Below are 19,810 nucleotides of genomic sequence, written 5' to 3' on the forward strand. Positions count from 1 at the left end.
TGTGAAAATTCTCAATTTTATTTTTTACATTTTTAACTTTATAATGCTATAACTTATTGAAAAGTGTATTGATCAATATAATTTTTTTATGGGAAATACTATTTTTTAATATTCCTTTTTTCATTCGACATACTTTATCTTAATCAGGATATTAATAAGGAACTAGCAGTTTATGAAGTTTTTGGAATAATCCACCAATTTTTTAAAATTAAACACTATCTAAAGATTTGCATCGAAGCGTTTTTTTTTGATAGTGATTTTAATCACTGTCAGATATCATTATACTTAATCCAACTATGCCACGTCACCACTGTGCCGCGACCCCCCTTTGCTGGGTTTTTTAACTTTATAATGCTATGACATATTGAAAAGTGTATGGATCAACATTATTTTTTTATGAGAAATAATATTTTTTTTATTTTTAACTTTATAATGCTATAACTTATTGAAAAGTGTATGGATTAACATAATTTTTTTATGAGATATAATAATTTTTAATAATCCCTTTTTCATTCGATATACTTTATCTTAATCGAAATATTAATAACGAACTAGCGGATTATGTTGCTTTTGGAATAATCTACCTATTTTTTTAAATTAAACACTATCTAAAGATTTGCATCGAAGCGTTTTTTATGATAGTGATTTTAATCACTGTCAGATATCATTATAATTGATCCAAATATGTCACGTCACCATTGTGCCACGACCCCCTTGTGCTGGGGTTTTTTTTAAATTTACAAACATTTTTTTTTTTAACTCTTATAATGTCAACATTTTTTTTTCAAATAGAAACATACATAAATAATTGGCTTATTTATTAGACGATGATTTAATTAATAAAATGATTAGTTGATAACAACTTTTGTAGTTATTAGTATTTTTTATCATTAAATGAGGAGAAATACGACCCATAGAGTAATTGAAGGGCTTGGAGCAACAACCAGATAAATCCACTTTTTTTCAAAACTCACTTTTTTATGGAAATGTATAAAGAAAATTATTCTTGAAATTCAGACGCAACAACTAGTTAAATCCGGATTTATCTGACATTTTTAGAAAATTAAGTTGTTATTTAGTATTTATACATAATCATAGCATTAAAAATCTAAATACATTTAAGAATAAAATTGACTTCATTTGAGTACTAATAAAAAATAAAGTGTTTTTCAGTGCAACAACCAGATAAATCCATGCTCCCTTCAACTTTGACTACCAATATTTCAATATTCATATTTTTTTTTTCAAATGTAACTTCAAATATGTATGTAAAAATAAATGTAAAATTCAAATACATTTTGTTGACAATATTTTAGTATAAATAATAGTTTTTAAACAAAATTTACATTGTCCTGAAAAATGTCAAAGAGTGGATTTATCTGGTTGTTGCAGCAAGCCCTTCAATTACTCTATGATACGCCTGTAAATGTTTAGTGATAAAAATATCAAAACCGTACCTTTAGTTATTAACAGTTTAGTAATGTCTAAAGGTGAGTTGTGGGTTGTGTTATTTTTATCACTAGACATTTATAGTTCGCATTTCTCCTAGCTATACAAATGCTAATAATTCCCAAAATAATGGTCATTTTCTTAGTTAGATAATTTTATATTTATTTATTTTATGGAGTTAGTTAAATATGAAAATAACTATTTGAAAAAATTAATGTTGACACCATTATAATAAAACTAAAGGGTGAACATAAAAAATACTCCATAGTTGAAGTTAAAAAAAACAAATTCTCAATATTATGTTAATTTTTAGATTAATTGAGTTCTCAATGATAAAAGAAAGGTAATAAATATAAGACTAAATAATTATTACAGCTTACAGGCAGATATAATATAAGTTAAATATTGCTGCCTTTATAGTTTTAAATAATTTAAAATAAAAATTTGGTAAATACTTGCATATTTATTTTATTAAAAAATTTGTACATTATTATTTAAATCAAAATTTTGTGTCAACAAACAAGAAAAAAAATTACAGTTTTTTAAAAATTTATCAATTATCATAGCACGGCCTGAATTTTTCTCTTGAATTTCCGATTTTATTGTCTAAAAAAAGAAAATATATTATCAAGGAATTGTAAAAAATGTTTATAGTTTGAAGGTGATAGGTATATAAATTAATGTACAAACTCGTAACCAGAAAATTTCTGTCATTTAAATATTTTGTCATAGAAAACATGCATGGCTTATTTTACTTTATACCTAATGCATTTTGGGAAAGAGGAGTGGGTTTTGAATTAAGGTGCACGTAATAATGTCAGGGAGTACTTAGCATACATAGTTTTTTTTGCAATTTAAAGTGAATAACAATGAAATTTAATGTTTTATATTACGTTAAAATATAACGACTTAAACATTGAACACAAAACGCTAACCGGCTATTAGATCATTTATATATTGATACATTTATAAATATTATGTTTTTCAAATAAGGTTTTATTTAAAAAAATATTTCTATTCATCATAACTATATTGCAGTACAAAATATAATTGTTTATTGATTTATTTCAACTTTTTTTTTTTTACTTTATAAAAATAATGGTATTTTTAGTTGATGGGTTAGGTTCAGTGTCCAGTCTGGACCCAGTGGCGTGTTTACGGGGGGGTTATCTAAAACCCCACACAATATTTCTAAATTTGTCAGTGCCTAGGTCAATTGTATTTAACAAAATTTATGATGGTTGTAAATATACAATTATTTGTAAAATTATTTTATAAAATCTATCAAATATTTATTTACGAAGTTTAAATTAGCATACAACTTATAATAGTATTTAATTAAATTACTTCATAATTTCTACGACTTCTTAAATTAAATTTAGCTGTTCCTAAACCAACCGTTCCTGCTGCTGGTGTTGCCGAACCGCCGATTCCAGTACTTAAGAGACTTCCTGTTGTTACTCCAGGTCCAAATAGACCAGAAAGTCCAGTTCCTAATAAACCCGTTGTTCCAAGTAGCCCCGTCCCAAGTACGCCATTGACTCCTCCTAAGATTGACGGAATTGCTCCATTGCCGAAGTTACCACCAAAGACACCAGTTCCAAAACTTGGTCCTCCAAAATTATTATATCCGTTACCAAATCCTCCATTAAAACCATTGTATCCATTATTTGAAAATGGTCCAGCAAAGAAAGACCTCAAAGTTGGCATTAGTAAAATAAGAAGGGCGTGAAGAAGAAAAGCAAGGAACGCTAGCAAAGTTATTAATGTTGAAGGTTCTAGACCCACGCTGAAATAAAATAAAATTTGAAAATATTTAATTAATTATTTAGTAATTAACAATAACAGATGCTTAATAAATATTAAATAAAATGTATTTAAATAATATACAAATATGAATATCTTTGGTTTTTTTGTTGTTGTTAAATATCAACTAAAAGAATACTTTTATCACATAGCAGATGTGTCATATATAAATAGTAAAGCTGAAAAAATGTATAAAATAGTAAAAGAGGTTGAACAAAACTACTTGAATAGTTAATATTTATTAAATAGGATATTTTCAAAAAAAAAAAAAAAACTACAAGCAGAATTTTTACCTGGTTCCTCTTTGGGGACCATATTCAATACCATAATATGATTTATCAACGTTAGCTGGATCCATTACAAAACGCAACTAAAGTCTTTTAAAATATTTATTCAACTGTTATAGAATTTTTGATGGTCAATTTTCAAGTAGTAATGCACAGAATAATTTATGAAATATATGTTGATTTACTGTACTTTATTCTATTTATCTATCCGTTACATATTCCATTACCGTAATTCTTGACAAATAATGTCATAAGCAGTATAAATAAAATAAAATTAGTGTGTATGTCAGTCACTAATTATATTCTATGACATTATAATAACTTTTATTCAGTCAATTCTATGAGTCTTTATTTAAGAAAAAATACATTTAATATAAAACAAATTATTTTTAAACGTAATGTATTTAATAAAAACTTGAATGAAAAAAGTCGCTCCAATAATTAGCGGTTTTCGAAATTGTTTTAATAATTTGTTTAATTTTACGAATTCCGTCTCTATGAGGATTATTTAAAATTTCAATTAAATTATGATTATTTTAGAATTTTAAAATTATTTCTTCAATTAACATATTTTCTTATTCGAAGTATACATTCTCATCTAATGACTTATAATTTGCATTGCTTTATAAAATTATATTAATAACCAAGAACATAGTAATAAAATACTTAAATATGCAGTTTCGATGCTATTAGTCGCAAGCATTAGGGCAAATCATTTTTGTAGGATTCTCATTATTTTGTTTTGTAAATTAAGAAGACCTTTTTCTGTACTCATTAACTCGATTAGCAGGAAAATAATCCGTCACCCACTAGCATACAAAGTAATTAATGTCGGCAATTGTTTAAAAAGGTTTGTTGAATTAATACGTTTCACCAATAGAAGCTTTTGATTATTTTGACTGTCAAATTGATGTACTGTTTAAAAATATGTATTACTTGAAATTCGAAAATTGTTTATAATCTATTAAATACTACATCATCTTATTAATAGTTTGATTTATCAATTAGGCTAAAAAAACAAATATCAGCTAATCTAACAAATCTTATCGTTTTATAATTCAAACTTTTTAAATATTTTAGACTGAAAATTAATTTTTTACTTCTCTAGTGAAAAATGAATTTTATCTTTACATTAATAAGAATATAAAAATTTAAAATATTTATATCTTACCTTAACCACTCTTAACTCAAAAATTAAAAGTTTCATAATTTCACAGTTACAACTCTGTAGTTTATTCTCCAAAAACTGGCGAATTACAAAAATTAAGTTTTAAGATTATTCATTACTTGTACGAAGAATGGTATTTTCTTTGTTAATCAGAAAATAACATATTAATTATTTTGGGAAAGTAGTTTTTTTACATTTTTAAATCCCAAAACTTTTTTTAAATACTGCTTTGCATTAGTCACAATTACATTTATAATATTAACATAGTATATCTGCGCTTTCATTTTTATTTGTTTTTGTTTTGTAGGAAATCGATAAAATAGACATATCAGCGTATGAAAAAATAAAAATAAAAACCTAATACTAGTTAAATTCATAATTTGTTCAACTTTGTTTATTAAGAGAGTTTTACAATAATTGTAAAATAAATAAATCTTAAAATTATTATTAGAATGCCTCAGAGATAGAAAGTTAGGAATTATTAATAAAAAAAAAATTATTTTTTCAAATTTGATTTTTGGATAATAATTAAAATAGTCTTCTACCTAAAAGTTAAATTTCAATTGTAAGATTACGTTTTTGTTAGTTTTACAAGATAAATGTTAAATTTAATCATAATTATTTTAGTAGTCGATAACTACTAAAATAGTCGTAAAATGAGGGGTGGTAGGGGCTTGTCTACCTAAGAAATTTAGCAAAATTGTATGCATTTGCATATAAATTTGACAAAAATTATTTTTTTGGACAGGGAAAAATTTAATTAGTCCCCTAAAAAATTTGATCATCCTACTCCTATTGTAGTCGTCATTTATTACCCATAACTATTTTAATTTAACTTTTTACAGCTAATTGATATTGCGTTATCGAAATAAATTAATATTTTGAATAATTTATTAATGTATTATTATTTATTATAGGATTAGATACAATAGTATTGGTTTAATTCATTTAATGACTACCATTACTATTGCTAGTAAATAAAAATGTTAGAAAAGGCAGTCAAATATTGTGGTATTATTAATACCATAGTATTATAGATATTATATATAGATAGCGCTTTAGTTGATAACGTCTATCATTACTTATTTAATATCTTAGATAACAAGTATATTTTCGATATTAATTTATGTCAACTATTAGTATTCAGCAGTAGGGCACTGCGTAGTGTTTACTGTTAGGTAATATTAGGTTCATTCAGATGCATTATTCATTAGTGTTTGCGTTTTTGTACTACAAGTAGTAGTTATACTTCGAGTACATGACGGCTACATTTGTTTGTCAACATCTTCACTTTCACTTATGTTATATTTTCAGTTTTTTGAAATAATCTAGATATTTGAATACCGCGTTAATGTAGACGGAAATTTTATTTAATTATCATTAATCCATTTATTCGAGATTCAGTTATTTGAATAAACAAGGTAAATTTTTTATGGTATTATTAGTTGACTTAACCCATATTCAACGATAGGTAACTTCTACATATAAGTTACTTATTTTAAAATGAATTATTGTGTAAAAAAAGAAAATTATTTATTCATGTATAGTTTTATGAATAAAACATCCTTGTGAAATACATTTATAGGTACCATTTGTTGATATAAACTAATAAGAATTTGTGAACTGTTATTATTATTTTAATTTGTTATGAATCTTATCTCATAGGTTTATAAGATAATCACCATGTTGTTGATTTTTGAATTAAGACTTAAAGAAATTAATCTTATATTTTAAATTCTAATATATGGTTATGAATTTAAAATACTTATTACATGGATATTTTTTATTTTTAAAAATTGTTTAATTTTAAAGATAATATCTAGGGTGATAGATTTATAATGATCTACTCGATTATTCTTAAAATAAATGCAATATTAAAAAAAATAAATTTTCTTTTCTTTAATTGAATATATTTCTTGATTTTTTATAAAATAATTACTTTAAAAAATCATTCTTTATAACTTAAAAGGGTGTCAAATTAATTTTTTGTCAATGGTAACATACATATTTAACTAGATTATGAAATAGAAAATAATCTGATTAAGACTGGTTGATAATAACTTTTGAACCAGTACCTTGAAAGTTATTTTCATTTTTATACTTAGGTGGGACGAAGAGTACGGCTGGGAAATGACTAGTGATAATAATAGTAGCATCCATTCTTTACCTTCATTACTTTTAATTGTAAAAGACTTCTGAATTACTGGTCCAAAAGTTGTTATTGACCAGTCATTTTCTTAATTATTTAATTATCTATTAAATAAGCTTATTAAATATGTATATTACCATTTAGAAAAATTAAGTTGACACCCTTTTAAAATATAGGGAATGATTATATAAAGAAATTATTAGCTGATAAATCAAGTATTATATGCAACTAAAAGAAATCAAAAGTTATTTAAACAATATTGTATTTTTTTTTTTGCGACTAATCACGTTCATAATAAACTGATCACTATATATTTTTAAATTATGCTATACGGAAAATAGAACTTATATAAGTGTACATATTTTATAAATAATAGTTTTATTGTTTAGGATTGTTAAGTTTCTAAATTTTTTATTTCTCAAAACTTTTTAAAATATATTTATTGAAGAATTATATTAATTTAAAAACACTAAAATATTTTTTTTCAAAATACCATGGAAATGTTTTCCATTAAATAGTATTTTTTTGTATTATGAAGTTATGTTAAAAAAATGAATCAAAAACTAATTAAAAAAATTAAGTGTATTTTTTTTAATATGTTGAAAGAAATAGCTATATTGGTTTCTTGAATATTTGAAAATACTTATGATTAAATTTGATTGAGTTACAAGAAATAAAAATAATTATTTAAATTAATGTTTAACTAGGCTGATCTAATTTACATGGAACATAAGCTTACAATGTAGATGTTGTAGTTATGACAGTTGATGACCCATTTCCTTTCCTTTGTTTAAATAGTTTGAATAGTTATACCTGTTATAATTGTTAAATTATGTTGACCAACATGCATAACTGTTATTATTTTTAAAAAAGTTATGTCTTTTTTTAGTGAATATTGATTATATTGAGACATTATCTATAATAAAAAATTATCTTGGTAATTTATATATAATTTTTAATATAAAGTTGATGAAAAAAAAATTATTTATGTATATATGTTTTTTTTCATCTGATTATATAACTATATATTATCTGCAGATATTTATCTGCTATAATTAATTATATAATAAATCAAATCAAATTGTTATTTATCAGATACATTTTAAAATTAATAATATATACTTCTTAATTTAAAATTTATCATATTAGCTTCGATGTGAAGCTGTGAAGGTATTAATTTTTCTATGATGTTTTTTTTTTTATAATATATTATGATTATTGAAAACATACATTTTCCCTATAAATTTTACAAAATCGTATTATCAAATATATTTAAATATAAGTTAGTCTCCTTAAAAAAAAAACTGAATTAATTCAAAAGTAGTTGATAAGCATTACAATATTAATAATTTATCATTGTAATTAAAACTAATATTTAGATATATTATTAATTTTAATTTAAAATTTTTTATAACATAAAAGACCTTATTAATATTACAAGGTTTCAATTGTCTCATTTATGTTGTTCACCTTGTTTCTATATGTTAAATGACTTCAACTTAACAATATTTACAATCATTTTTCTTTGATTTTAAAAATACTGTAAATAATTTTTTGTTAAATATATTTACTAAAATATATGTATTTTTTTAATTTTGTGATTAAATTCATATATTATAATAGTAATTTTAAGAAAAAATTTAGTTAAAATTTTTATTTTACTTTGAATCAAAATTTTATTTAAAATAATTTTAATTGTTTTTTGTAGATTTAAGTCAATATGGCTGAAGCTCACTCAGCTGTAGCATTTTCATTTTCAATTACCCATGAAGGATGGGATGTTAATGTTGATCGTGAAGTACTTAATCTTGTTTGGGCTTCTGGTATTCGGTCATGGAAGAAGCGTTTAGCTAGATTTAAAGTAGTATTCATTTTATAGAATTCATACATTATCTTGTCCTATTATAATCTGTGTTTAATTTATCAATGTTAGAATAGCGTGCGTAATGGAATTTTCCCTGCTCCATTACAAAGTCTTTGGGCAATGATGGGAATTGTGTTTAGTCTTCGTTATATAAATAATACATTTGAAAAATATACTGATGTCATACTTTCATTCTTACCTGCGTAATAATTTGAAATTTTTTATTTTTTGGTCAAATTTTCATATATTTTTGTTTTACAGGCATACATTTTTATGGAAAATTGTTTCATACTTTGTATTGTCATTACTTATTTGGTTAATTATAATCTACATTATTCGATATACTCTTAAACTTTTATTTATGTACAAAGGTATTATTATAATTAAAAAAAAAAGGAATATATTATTAGAAAAAATATTTTTTAGGTTGGATGTATGAAAATAGAGGAAGTAAACAGGTGTCATTACCAACTCGCCTTTGGGCTTTATCTGTTAAATTACTTTCTACTTCTAGTAAACCATTACTGTATAGTTATCAAGGTTCATTGCCAAAACTTCCTTTGCCACCAGTCAATGATACTATGAAAAGAGTAATTGTTTTTTGTATCTTAATAAAATTATTTTTATGTAGAACTAAATTTTAATGTCAAAGTAGAATTATTGATTATCTTGGCGTATTGAAAAATTCTTTATTTTTATTTGATTATTCAAGTCTTATTTTATTTTGTAAAATTTTTTTTATTAATTGCATTGTTATTATTATTTATTGTATTTATTTTACTAGAATCTATATGAATGAAAAACTTCATTTATTTTTCAGTATTTAAAAAGTGTTCGACCTTTATTAAATGATTCAGAATATGAAAGCATGGTAAAATTAGCAAATGAATTTGAAAATGGTATTGCTGTTAAGCTGCAGCGTTATTTATGCCTAAAATCTTGGTTTGTATTAATTTCATTATATGAGTTTCATAAGAACAAGATTTTATAATGCATTTTAATTTTGTTTTTTATTATGGAATTAAAATCTATTATTATGTTAACTTATACTGTCCAATATTATGTTGTTAATTTATTCTTGTTTATTATTATTATTTCATGTAGGTGGTCTAGCAATTATGTATCAGATTGGTGGGAAGAGTATGTCTATTTAAGAAGTCGAACCCCACTTATAGTTAATTCAAATTTTTATGGTATTGATGCTATTAAAATACATGCTACTAATGTGCAAGCTGCTCGTGCTGCCATGATTATTTGGCAGTGCTTACAGTATAGAAGACTTATTGAACGTCAAGAACTTGAACCGGTAAATGTGTTTTTAATAAACAGTATTTTATATTTTATTTGATATTTTAAATAATTAATATTCTATAATCTACTTTTTTAGATAAGAATTCAAGGACTAGTTCCTTTATGCTCTTGGCAGTATGAAAGGATATTTAACACTACACGCGTGCCAGGTGTTGTAAGTGACAAAATTATTCATTATAATGATAGTAGACATGTTGTTGTTTATCATGCTGGAAGATATTTTAAAGTTATCATTTATCATCAGAATCGTATACTTCAACCTTGTGAAATTGAAGTGTAGGTTAATTATTATACTAATTAATATTATAAGTTTAGTATAAAACTAATATAATTATTAATAGACAAATTCAATCTATCCTTGATAACAATGAAAAACCATACATAGGAGAAGAAAAAGTAGCTGCTCTAACTGCTGCAGATCGTTCAGCTTGGGCAAATGCTCGAACTGAATTTTTTTTCAAAGGCATTAACCGACAAAGTTTAGATGCTATTGAAAAATCTGCATTTGTAGTTGCACTAGATGATGTTCCATATGACTATGACCCTGTGAGTAATAAATTACTATTCAGTTACATATTGAATTTATCATTTAACTTAATTATCTTAACATCATTCACTTATAATTGAATGAACCTAATTGGTGTAGTATCCATAGTTTTGATTCTCCTGACCAATTTTGGTGTCTTTAGATCACACTATTACAATAGTTCAGATATATATTCAAAATTCTATATTCTGATTTATTAGTCATAATTTTTAGTAATCAAACAAACCATGTTTTTATATTTTTGTATGTTTGCATCATACTTAAATAAAAGTATTTTTAAGTTATTTTTTTGCATTTAAAAAATTATAGCTATTCTTAACTTTGATGAACTGAACTTAACTTTAACTCAGAGAAATTTGTTTCGTGATGAGGTTTTTTTCATATATCGGCTAAACAAAATTTTCAGCTTTCACTGATGGTTTTAATGGTTAAAACGTCAAAAAACCTAATTTTAATTTAGCTGAACCTATTGGCGTAATTCAAATAAATTGAGTGTATTTTAAAACTTTTTTTAAATACTGATCATTGAACTTTCAACATTAGAGACAATAAGATTTTAGTTTCGATGCGAAGCTGAAAAGGTATTGGTTTTACTATGATGTGTATTTTTTTTTTTTTGTGCCTCTTACCACTTTTTCTAAGCTCTCAGTGCACAGATTTCTTTCAACGATATGTCAAAAAATCACAAATCGTATCTAGCCGAAGATATTACCCTTAAAAATTGAAAAAATTTCCACTTTATCAATGAAAATTTTACTTTGCTCACATTCTCCATATAGACAATTAAAATCTTTAATTTTTAATGTTTTAAAAGTATTTATTGTCAAATTAGGTTTGTTATGATAATAGTAATAATATGTAATAAATTAAAAACAATTTTTTTGGGTTTTTAATTATTTTTTTATTGTAATAAATCATTTCAAAAGAAATATTAATAATTTCTATGTAATAATTTCTAAACCCATCTCAATCAAACCTAACTCTTGGTGTTTAAATAGATGATACAATTGAAATATTCAGAACTATTTTCCTTATAGTTATATCCTATAGTTACTAACTAATTAGTAATATTATCAAAAATTTTTAGTGATGGAAAGATATAATTGCTGATTTGACATTTGCACAAAAAATTGAATAATAAAAGTTTATTTTTGATTCTAATGGAAATTTTTTGCAGACCATTTATTCAGAATTAACAATAAATTATTATCTAAAAAGTTCTGCGTCAAGCCCTTCAATTTTTATACAAGTTTGCCATAAAAGTAATAACTACCTTATAATTTTTTATAAATTCTCCAAAAAATTTGTAATACTAAATTATTAAATATAAATTTTATACTACGTTGAATTGCTTTAATTATTATTAATAATAATAATTTATAAATATTTATTCATAAATTATACTTATAAATCAACTACTAATTAGAAATAATGATAGAAATAGAAGTTAATTTTGCTTTTAGAATAATGAATTTAAAATTTTTTAAAATTAAAGACTATCTACAGATTTGTATCAAAGTGTTTTTTATGATAGTGATTTTAATCACTGTTAGATATCATCTATACTGGACCCAACTATACCACATCCCCACTGTACCATGACCCTCTCTGCTGGGTTTTTTTTAGCATGTTTTGTATGAAGATCCTATGAAAACCCATAGTACTACTAGAGTTTGAAAGAAATCTCCCATTTATGAAACAATTGTTTTCTACTCAATTTTTGAAAATGATTCAGAAGATCTGACAATTTTTTATCTCTAACAAATTAAAACTCTTGAAATGTACTACAATATTAAAAAAAAATCAATTATAAAATTGTTTTACTACGTAAAATTTCACACCTAAGTAAAAAACTTTTTTTATTTTAAATTAAGTAAATGGTTTATTGTATTATTCACTTATCTTAGATAGAAAATTCCTTTTGTAAAAGAATTCATTCAATGCCTCATTCCTTTGAATAAAATTGTTTAAATTTTTTTTTACATATATAATTAATATTATTACTATAGAGGAATATATGGGGCAAATTGGTGTGTACATTGGATAAAATAGGATACTGCGCTATCTCAAAGTTAAAGGTTCAAGTAAATTTTAAAAGATTGTTAAAACATTTTATTAATTTTGAATTTATTATTTATAATACAATTATTATGATGAGCATTAAACTTTAAAATATTTTTCAAGTTATCTATTTTTTGTTATTTGGGGAAAAAACCAAGAAAATTTCAATAAGTTTAAAAGATAAGTTTTATTAATTTTTAGCTTAGATGTAAAGACCTCTAATAATATTAATTTTACCATGATGTTATTTTTTTAAGTGCATGAAAATTCTTAGCTCTCGTTAGACTTAATTTTAATGCAGATGAACCTAGTATCATCAAAAATTTGATAAACTCCATCATTTTTGGAAATTAAAAAAAATATTTCAAAGTTACACTACAGTAAAAATTAGCATTTTTCAAATTTTTTTCTGCATTTTAAAACACTTATTTTAATTAAATTTAATAGAGTATATAAAAGACAATAATCTTTCTTTTGGGGTGTTTTTTTTATAAAAATCTGATGGAAAACCTAAGTACTAAAAGGACCACCTATGTATGAAAATTTTACTTTTTCAACATACTTTTTGGAAATCTGTTCCATATGGATCACATTCTTTAACAACACTACCTAACTAAATGTGTATTTTTAAAATTTATTTTGCATACACTATATTGTGTTTTTAATTCAATTTATAATGTTTTGTAATAATTTTGATAAGTATGACTCAAAAAAATTGGATGAATATGGAAGAATTTTAATGACAGGCAAAGGTTATGACCGTTGGTTTGATAAATCATTTACTCTTTGTATTGGTTCAAATGGAAGAGTAAGTATGCACTAACTTTGCACTAACTTTTTTTCTTTTTTTTAATTAATCATTTATTTTTAGGTTGGTTTTAATGCTGAACATTCATGGTAAGTGTTGTAATTTAAAGTTAAAAGGCAATGGAAAATTTTATTAATTACACATATTTTAGCCAAGTACAGATATAGTGCTGACCACAGAAAATTATGTGCCCATTAAGAGACTTTATATATAACTTGTTAATTCTAATCATTTGATTAGCATTGAGAGAGATATTTTACAAAAATCACTCTGTTTTCAATCATTTGATTAATTTGCCACAGTGCTCCATACTTCCCTTATGTAACTTAATTCTTTTAACTCTTTGTAGCTATCATATTCTATGTCTACCATGATTTACCTCTTATATCTCGTCCGTGATCTTCCTATTTAAATATAACCTTCTATAATGCTTTTGTTAGTAAGTAGTAAAGTTTTTTGATTTTTGAGTGCGCCGAGTCGTTTTTTCCTCATTTTAGGAATTCCTCTGCTGTTTACACTAATCATCTAGCCATTCTTCTTTAATATTTTTATCTTCCTTTGTATTTCATTTTGTATACATTTGTAATTTTATTGTTTTTGAATATTATTCTGACTCTTTTATTCTTTTTCTTTCATTTATAAGTTTGACTATTCATATGTAATCCAAGGTTTTTTGGCTTCTTTCTTTTAGATCCCAATTACTTAACTTTTTTTCTTAATAATATTCCGCTTTTCTTCTACTGTATGGCTATTAATTATTTTTAAATTGAGGAATTCTTTATGATATTTCTTTTTAAATTTTATTTTCTTCTCTATTTTCAGTATCTTTAAACTAAATTTTTTTGTATTTCCATCTCTTTTAATTTTTTTATACTTAAGTTTTATTTTGATGATAATTAGGTTATGATCATTGTTAATGTTAGCACCAGAATAAGTTTTATATTGTTTAACTTGATTCCTGAGGTGTTTTTTAGTCATAATATAATCTATTTGACATCTTTATGTATCTCTTACATAGCTGTCTTTATTTTTCCAAGTATAAATTCTACTTTTGTGGTGTTGGATCATAGTGTTCACAATTTTTTGGATACAAAATTATATTAATTTTCACCCTTTTTCATTTTTATTACCTAGAACATAGCTTACTATTATGTCTCCTTCTTTTTCTTGTATTCCAGTTACCCAAACTATAACATTATCATCTTTATTTAGTTATTTCTATTATTTCATCTATATTATTGTATATTTTTTCAATTTCTTTTGCATGTATATTTGTATAATCATTGTAATGGCAGATTTAGAATTAATTATAATTTTAATTTTAGCTTTGATAATAGATAATTACACTTTCACATAATACCAATGTTTAGTCTTCTCATTTCTAGCTTTCTTTACAAGGATCTAACATTTCATCAAATGTGTACTCTATTAAAATTTTGTTTACTGTACTCAATGCAGTCTTCATCTGGTCATTCAAATAGGAGATTATTTAACAATGAGTTGTCAATCCATAACTACAAAAGATACTAGGGATAATAAAGTAGTGGTCTCGCACTGTGTGGTTTTGTAATAGTTAAGATGGTTGTCATCTACACTTATAAATATTTGTTATGTAGTTGTACAAATCCCTTTGATATCCATTGACATCCAATATTGGAGAATCTGCTTCCCTTTTTTATTTAGTCCCTTTAGTCGCTTTTTAAAACAAGCTGGGATTACTCTATGCATATACTATTCTAGGACCAAGACAAATTAAGTTTTTAAAATCCCTTAGTATACTTTATCATTGATTAGTATATTTGATTTATAATGCTATCAAATTATCTTACAAATACATTTTTTTTTTTCGTTATTCATTTAAAAACATCCTTATGCTAAGTTAGTACATAGTTCTCTTAAGGCACAAACTGCATGTTATATTCAATTTTTGTGATGTCTTTAAAGCAATAATGCTTTTAAATATCATATGAAGCTATGTGTTTTGAATTTGCACTCTAAGTATTACTGTTACAGGGCTGATGCAGCTGTAATGTCTCATCTATGGGAGTTCATAATTTTTGACGAAGCTGCAAAATCTGGGTAACTGAATGGTTGTGGGTTTAAATAATTGTAGGACTTTCTTTAATTATTTTACCTGTATTAATGATGCATTTATTAAAAATCATTTTTATAGCTTTGGTAGAATTTTCAAAAATTTGGTTAAAATCATTCTGTTGCATTTATAATGGGTTAAATTTCTAAAAATTATATTAAACCTGCATGTCAATCATATTTTTAAATAAGCTACTGCCATTTTTATACCAAAAAGCTTTATTCAAAACACAATTAAATGAAATAACTTTGTTTAAGATATCATTTAATATTAAAATAAATAGCAAGGTGAAAGTTTCTTTTACTACAGGGCAGATGCTCCAGTCATGGGTCATTTGTGGGAATATTTTCTTTGCGGAGATTTAATTGTAGGGTAATAACAATATTATTTAACTAATTATTGTCATTTCATATTTATTAATTATTTCCACAAAAAACATTGTGCTTCTAACTTTATGGAAGATATTCAAAAATTTGTTTTTATTTTTGTTAAAAATATCCAAAGCTAATAAAAATTAGAATATTTAGTTGTTCAAAGTGATTTTAAATAAAAAGTAATTTTTTATTTAAAGTTGCATTTGGATATTTTCTTGTATTATTTAATTTTGTGACGTATTAGTTATAAATTAAGAAATTCATACTGTTCATACATAATGGGTTGATTTTATTAGCTTTGATTATATTTATTTAAAATAATTTTATACATTAAAGATTTCTTACATTTTTATCAATTAAATTGCATATTAACATTATAAATTTATTCAAATTTTGGTGTAAAGTTATCTCTTTGATCTTCATATATACTTTATTTATTACTAAAATAACATTTTTTTTAAATGCAACCTAATTAATATTTAACCACATTACCACAAGGATAAAATATTTATTTTTGAATAAATTGAAATCTCTGAAAAATGATTATCATAATAATTGATTAAAGATTTGTTCTGAAACCAAATTTTATTATAAAATGTGTAATTTATATGGTAACTATTATAATAGTAATTATTTGAATTTGCTAAAATTGTGTACAATTTAGATTCTCATAATCCAAAAATCGAACTATGTTTATAAAAACGTTGATTATTTGAGGGTCCAGTGTTCTTTTGGGGAATGATGTTATCAGTCAATGATAAACAAAGAAAATGATATTCTTTTAGTCCCCTTAATTAACTACTGGCTTAAATTATGAGTAGCTAATATCATGTATACTACTAATTAATCTAACTTGTGGTTGTGTGGTTTTATTGGATTAAGTGGATTAAATTTGGTGCAAATGCTTTATAGATATTGTCACATATATGTTTTTTTTAAACTTTTAATGTTAAATTAAAATTTATCTTTTAAAATTAAGATATCAAGAAAATGGACATACTAAGGGAGTTCCTGAGTTTGAACCTCCAAAACCCATAAGACTTCATTGGAATTTAAATCCAGCTTTAGATGTTATAGAAAAATCTTATCAAGTAATATTATCAGTTCTATTTCAAGTTGTATTTATAACTAATTTTTCTTCATTAATTAAATAGGTAGCTTTGGAATTAATTAATGATATTGATTTACGAATATTAGCATTTTCTGATTTTGGAAAAGGCTTTATGAAAACAGCAAAAGTCAGCCCTGATGCTTTTATTCAAATGGCTCTTCAGTTAGCTTATTATAGAGTAATTTTATCAATAATAAAAATACTAAAATTATAGCTTAATATTATTTGTTATTTAATTTAATTTATAATATTGAGTAACAGGATGCTGGAAAATTCAGTCTTACATATGAAGCTTCTATGACAAGATTGTATAGGGAAGGTAGAACTGAAACTGTCAGACCGTGCACACTTGAATCAAAAAAATGGGTTGAATCCATGTTAAACTCTAATGCTTCTGTATGTAACATAGTTAAAAAGAATTAGGCCATTGGCACACTAATCATAAGATTTGGCAATTAAGCTTTATGCTATTTTAAATTAAAATTAGATTAAAAATATTTAACTCAAAAAGCCACTAAAAAATTGTGAATACGTTTTTCGGGAACAATGTTATCATTATCCATGCTGAACCAATTCTGAGCACATTTTTTAATAAATTATAAATTTTTATAAGGAAATAAAAACTTACAATTCAGAACCTTAAAAAAATGGTATGATATATTGAATATAAAAAATGTCAAAAACTGAAAACCTGTCACTGACTAATACTGTTACCCTACCTTACTGTATTCACAATATAATTTCAAGTTTTATTCCTTTTGATGAATTGTGTTTTTCCATAAGGGATGCATACAGTTAATAGTGGTACGGAGTAGTGTCATTATTGGTAAATACCTCCTTAAACAATTTAAATGATATTGATGTGTATTATTTTTAAATTTAAAAAATTTTTATTTGAATTTTCAGTTTTTCATAAATATTTTTTGTATACTAAAACGAATTAAAAAAAAATTGTCTATTGTAGAGTTTTAGTTCTGGACACATGCTTTTTAAATGTTATCTTTAAGCAATTTTTCTCTCAGTTGTATATTAAAATTATTTTTGAAGTATATTTATTTATTTTATAATTCTTGCTTATCATTTCTAATAGTTAAACGATCGTATTGAACTACTGAAAAAAGCATGCGCTATTCATCAACGAGGATACCAAGATGCCATGTGCGGAAAAGGCATTGATAGGCATCTATTCTGTTTGTATGTGGTTTCAAAATACCTTGAAGTAGAATCACCATTTTTAAATGTAATTATTTTTGATAAAATTTTATATATTTCATTATATATAATATATATATATATATATATATGTATATATTGTTTTATAGAAAGTTCTAAGTGAGCCTTGGCGTTTATCTACATCACAAACACCACATGGTCAAACTAATCAGTTTGATTTGAAAAAATTCCCTAATTGTATTTCAGCTGGAGGTGGATTTGGTCCTGTAGCTGATGATGGGTATGGTGTTAGCTACATTATTGCAGGAGAAAACTTAATTTTTTTTCATATATCTAGCAAAAAAAGTTCACCTCATACAGTATGTTTATTTTATTTTACATAGTATTAATTTGTAATATGGCCAATTTAAAGTAATTTTTTGTTTTTGTTTAATAGGATTCTAATCGATTTTCTATTCATATCAGTAAAGCTCTCAATGACATGAGATCACTAGTGATTGATTGGGAAAAAAATTTTTTAAATAGTAATAACTGATATGACTGGAGCGAAAATATTACTTCTAATATGTTTTGGTTTTTTTGTGCTCTAGAAGAAAGATTTTTGATGATTAGATTATACATATTCGTTATTGTATTATTAACATAATTATTACTAATAAGTATTACTTATGTATTATCACAAAAAAACGTTAAGTATTTCATTTTTATTTAAAAATGACTCATTAAAGTTATGTTTTAATTATTGTTTTTATTTTGGTGGTATTGATTATTTAATGTTTTTATCCAAAATGTTATTTTGTTTAGTTATCTATTAAAATATATATGTAGTAAAAAAGAATTTCAAACAAATTTAGTATTAAATTCTTCAGTATTTTTTATTTTTTTTTGTTAAAAATTAATCTAATGTGATTTCAAATTATATTAGTAAAATTATGGTATAAATCAAAATTTAGTAATCAGAATAAGTATTATGTTAATAACTTGATGGTAATTTTTTAAACTAATTACTTGTAGTAGTGTTAAAACTATTGTTGACTATTTTACGTTTAGTAATAAATGATGAGGATTAACCTGTGTATTATTTTTTATTAATATCCTAAAATATCATAAAATATTATCTCATATAACAACACTAAATTATATACTACATGATTAATTTTTTCTAAACTATTATAATATTTAACTTAAAATATTAGAGTTAATAAGTACATTTAATTTAATAGTTAAAGTAATTTAATTAAAAAATGAAATAATTAAATATCACATTCAGGATTTTGAAAAAATAAATTTTATTAGTCGCATAGTGCAAAATGAGTGTTTTCCTAGGTCTCCTTTTAATATTATTTTAAATAAAAAATAAATGGCACTCTGGTATTTTCTTCAAAATTTTAGTAAGTTGTGAGGACATTAAATTATGGCTAATTTCCCCTTATGGTCAAAAATTGATAAAAAAAAAACAATCGTTATAGTATGACTTATAAATTTGTATAAAAATTTTTCTTGGAATCATGTGATGTAATTTATTTTTAATTTTGACTATTATGCAATTAATTATCATAAAATTTATGTAAAACTCTTGGACTACTCTTTTTTTGTATTTTCATATTACA

General features: G+C 23.9%; 2 protein-coding genes across 5 annotated transcripts in view; both read left to right on the forward strand.

The window, feature by feature from the left end:
* The window catches only part of LOC126905267 (pleckstrin homology domain-containing family J member 1-like), a 73,783-nt gene that overhangs the window by 13,150 nt on the left and 40,823 nt on the right, over positions 1 to 19,810 (forward strand). The window lies entirely within an intron of this gene.
* On the forward strand, positions 5,832 to 19,190 carry LOC126905262 (carnitine O-palmitoyltransferase 1, liver isoform). Of its 4 annotated transcripts, none has more exons than XM_050684789.1 (19): positions 5,832 to 6,131; positions 8,568 to 8,720; positions 8,793 to 8,926; positions 8,985 to 9,094; positions 9,150 to 9,313; positions 9,544 to 9,665; positions 9,828 to 10,029; positions 10,111 to 10,310; positions 10,376 to 10,580; positions 13,343 to 13,450; positions 13,514 to 13,539; positions 15,464 to 15,529; positions 15,852 to 15,914; positions 16,896 to 17,007; positions 17,071 to 17,205; positions 17,289 to 17,423; positions 18,118 to 18,267; positions 18,350 to 18,559; positions 18,637 to 19,189. In XM_050684789.1, the coding sequence occupies exons 2-19, from the start codon at positions 8,580 to 8,582 to the stop codon at positions 18,733 to 18,735; spliced, it is 2,382 nt and encodes a 793-aa protein (XP_050540746.1). In that variant the 5' UTR covers positions 5,832 to 6,131; positions 8,568 to 8,579; the 3' UTR covers positions 18,736 to 19,189. The 4 variants fall into 4 exon arrangements, with proteins under 4 accessions (XP_050540746.1, XP_050540749.1, XP_050540748.1 ...); XM_050684790.1 differs by lacking the exon at positions 5,832 to 6,131 and adding an exon at positions 8,008 to 8,029 and having other exon boundaries at positions 18,637 to 19,190; XM_050684792.1 differs by lacking the exon at positions 15,464 to 15,529 and having other exon boundaries at positions 18,637 to 19,188.

Source organism: Daktulosphaira vitifoliae, unplaced genomic scaffold, assembly GCF_025091365.1.
Source record: "Daktulosphaira vitifoliae isolate Bord-2020 unplaced genomic scaffold, ASM2509136v1 Scaffold_4, whole genome shotgun sequence".
Lineage (NCBI taxonomy): Eukaryota > Metazoa > Arthropoda > Insecta > Hemiptera > Phylloxeridae > Daktulosphaira > Daktulosphaira vitifoliae.

What these genes read in the sequence shown, in the direction of transcription:
- LOC126905262 (XM_050684789.1), top strand. Translation starts at nt 8,580, where the DNA reads ATGGCTGAAGCTCACTCAGCTGTAGCATTTTCATTTTCAATTACCCAT. An exon ending in TTATAGAAAAATCTTATCAA is followed by an intron (nt 17,008 to 17,070) that starts GTAATATTATCA and finishes TTAATTAAATAG; the next exon opens with GTAGCTTTGGAATTAATTAA. An exon ending in TGTTAAACTCTAATGCTTCT is followed by an intron (nt 17,424 to 18,117) that starts GTATGTAACATA and finishes CATTTCTAATAG; the next exon opens with TTAAACGATCGTATTGAACT.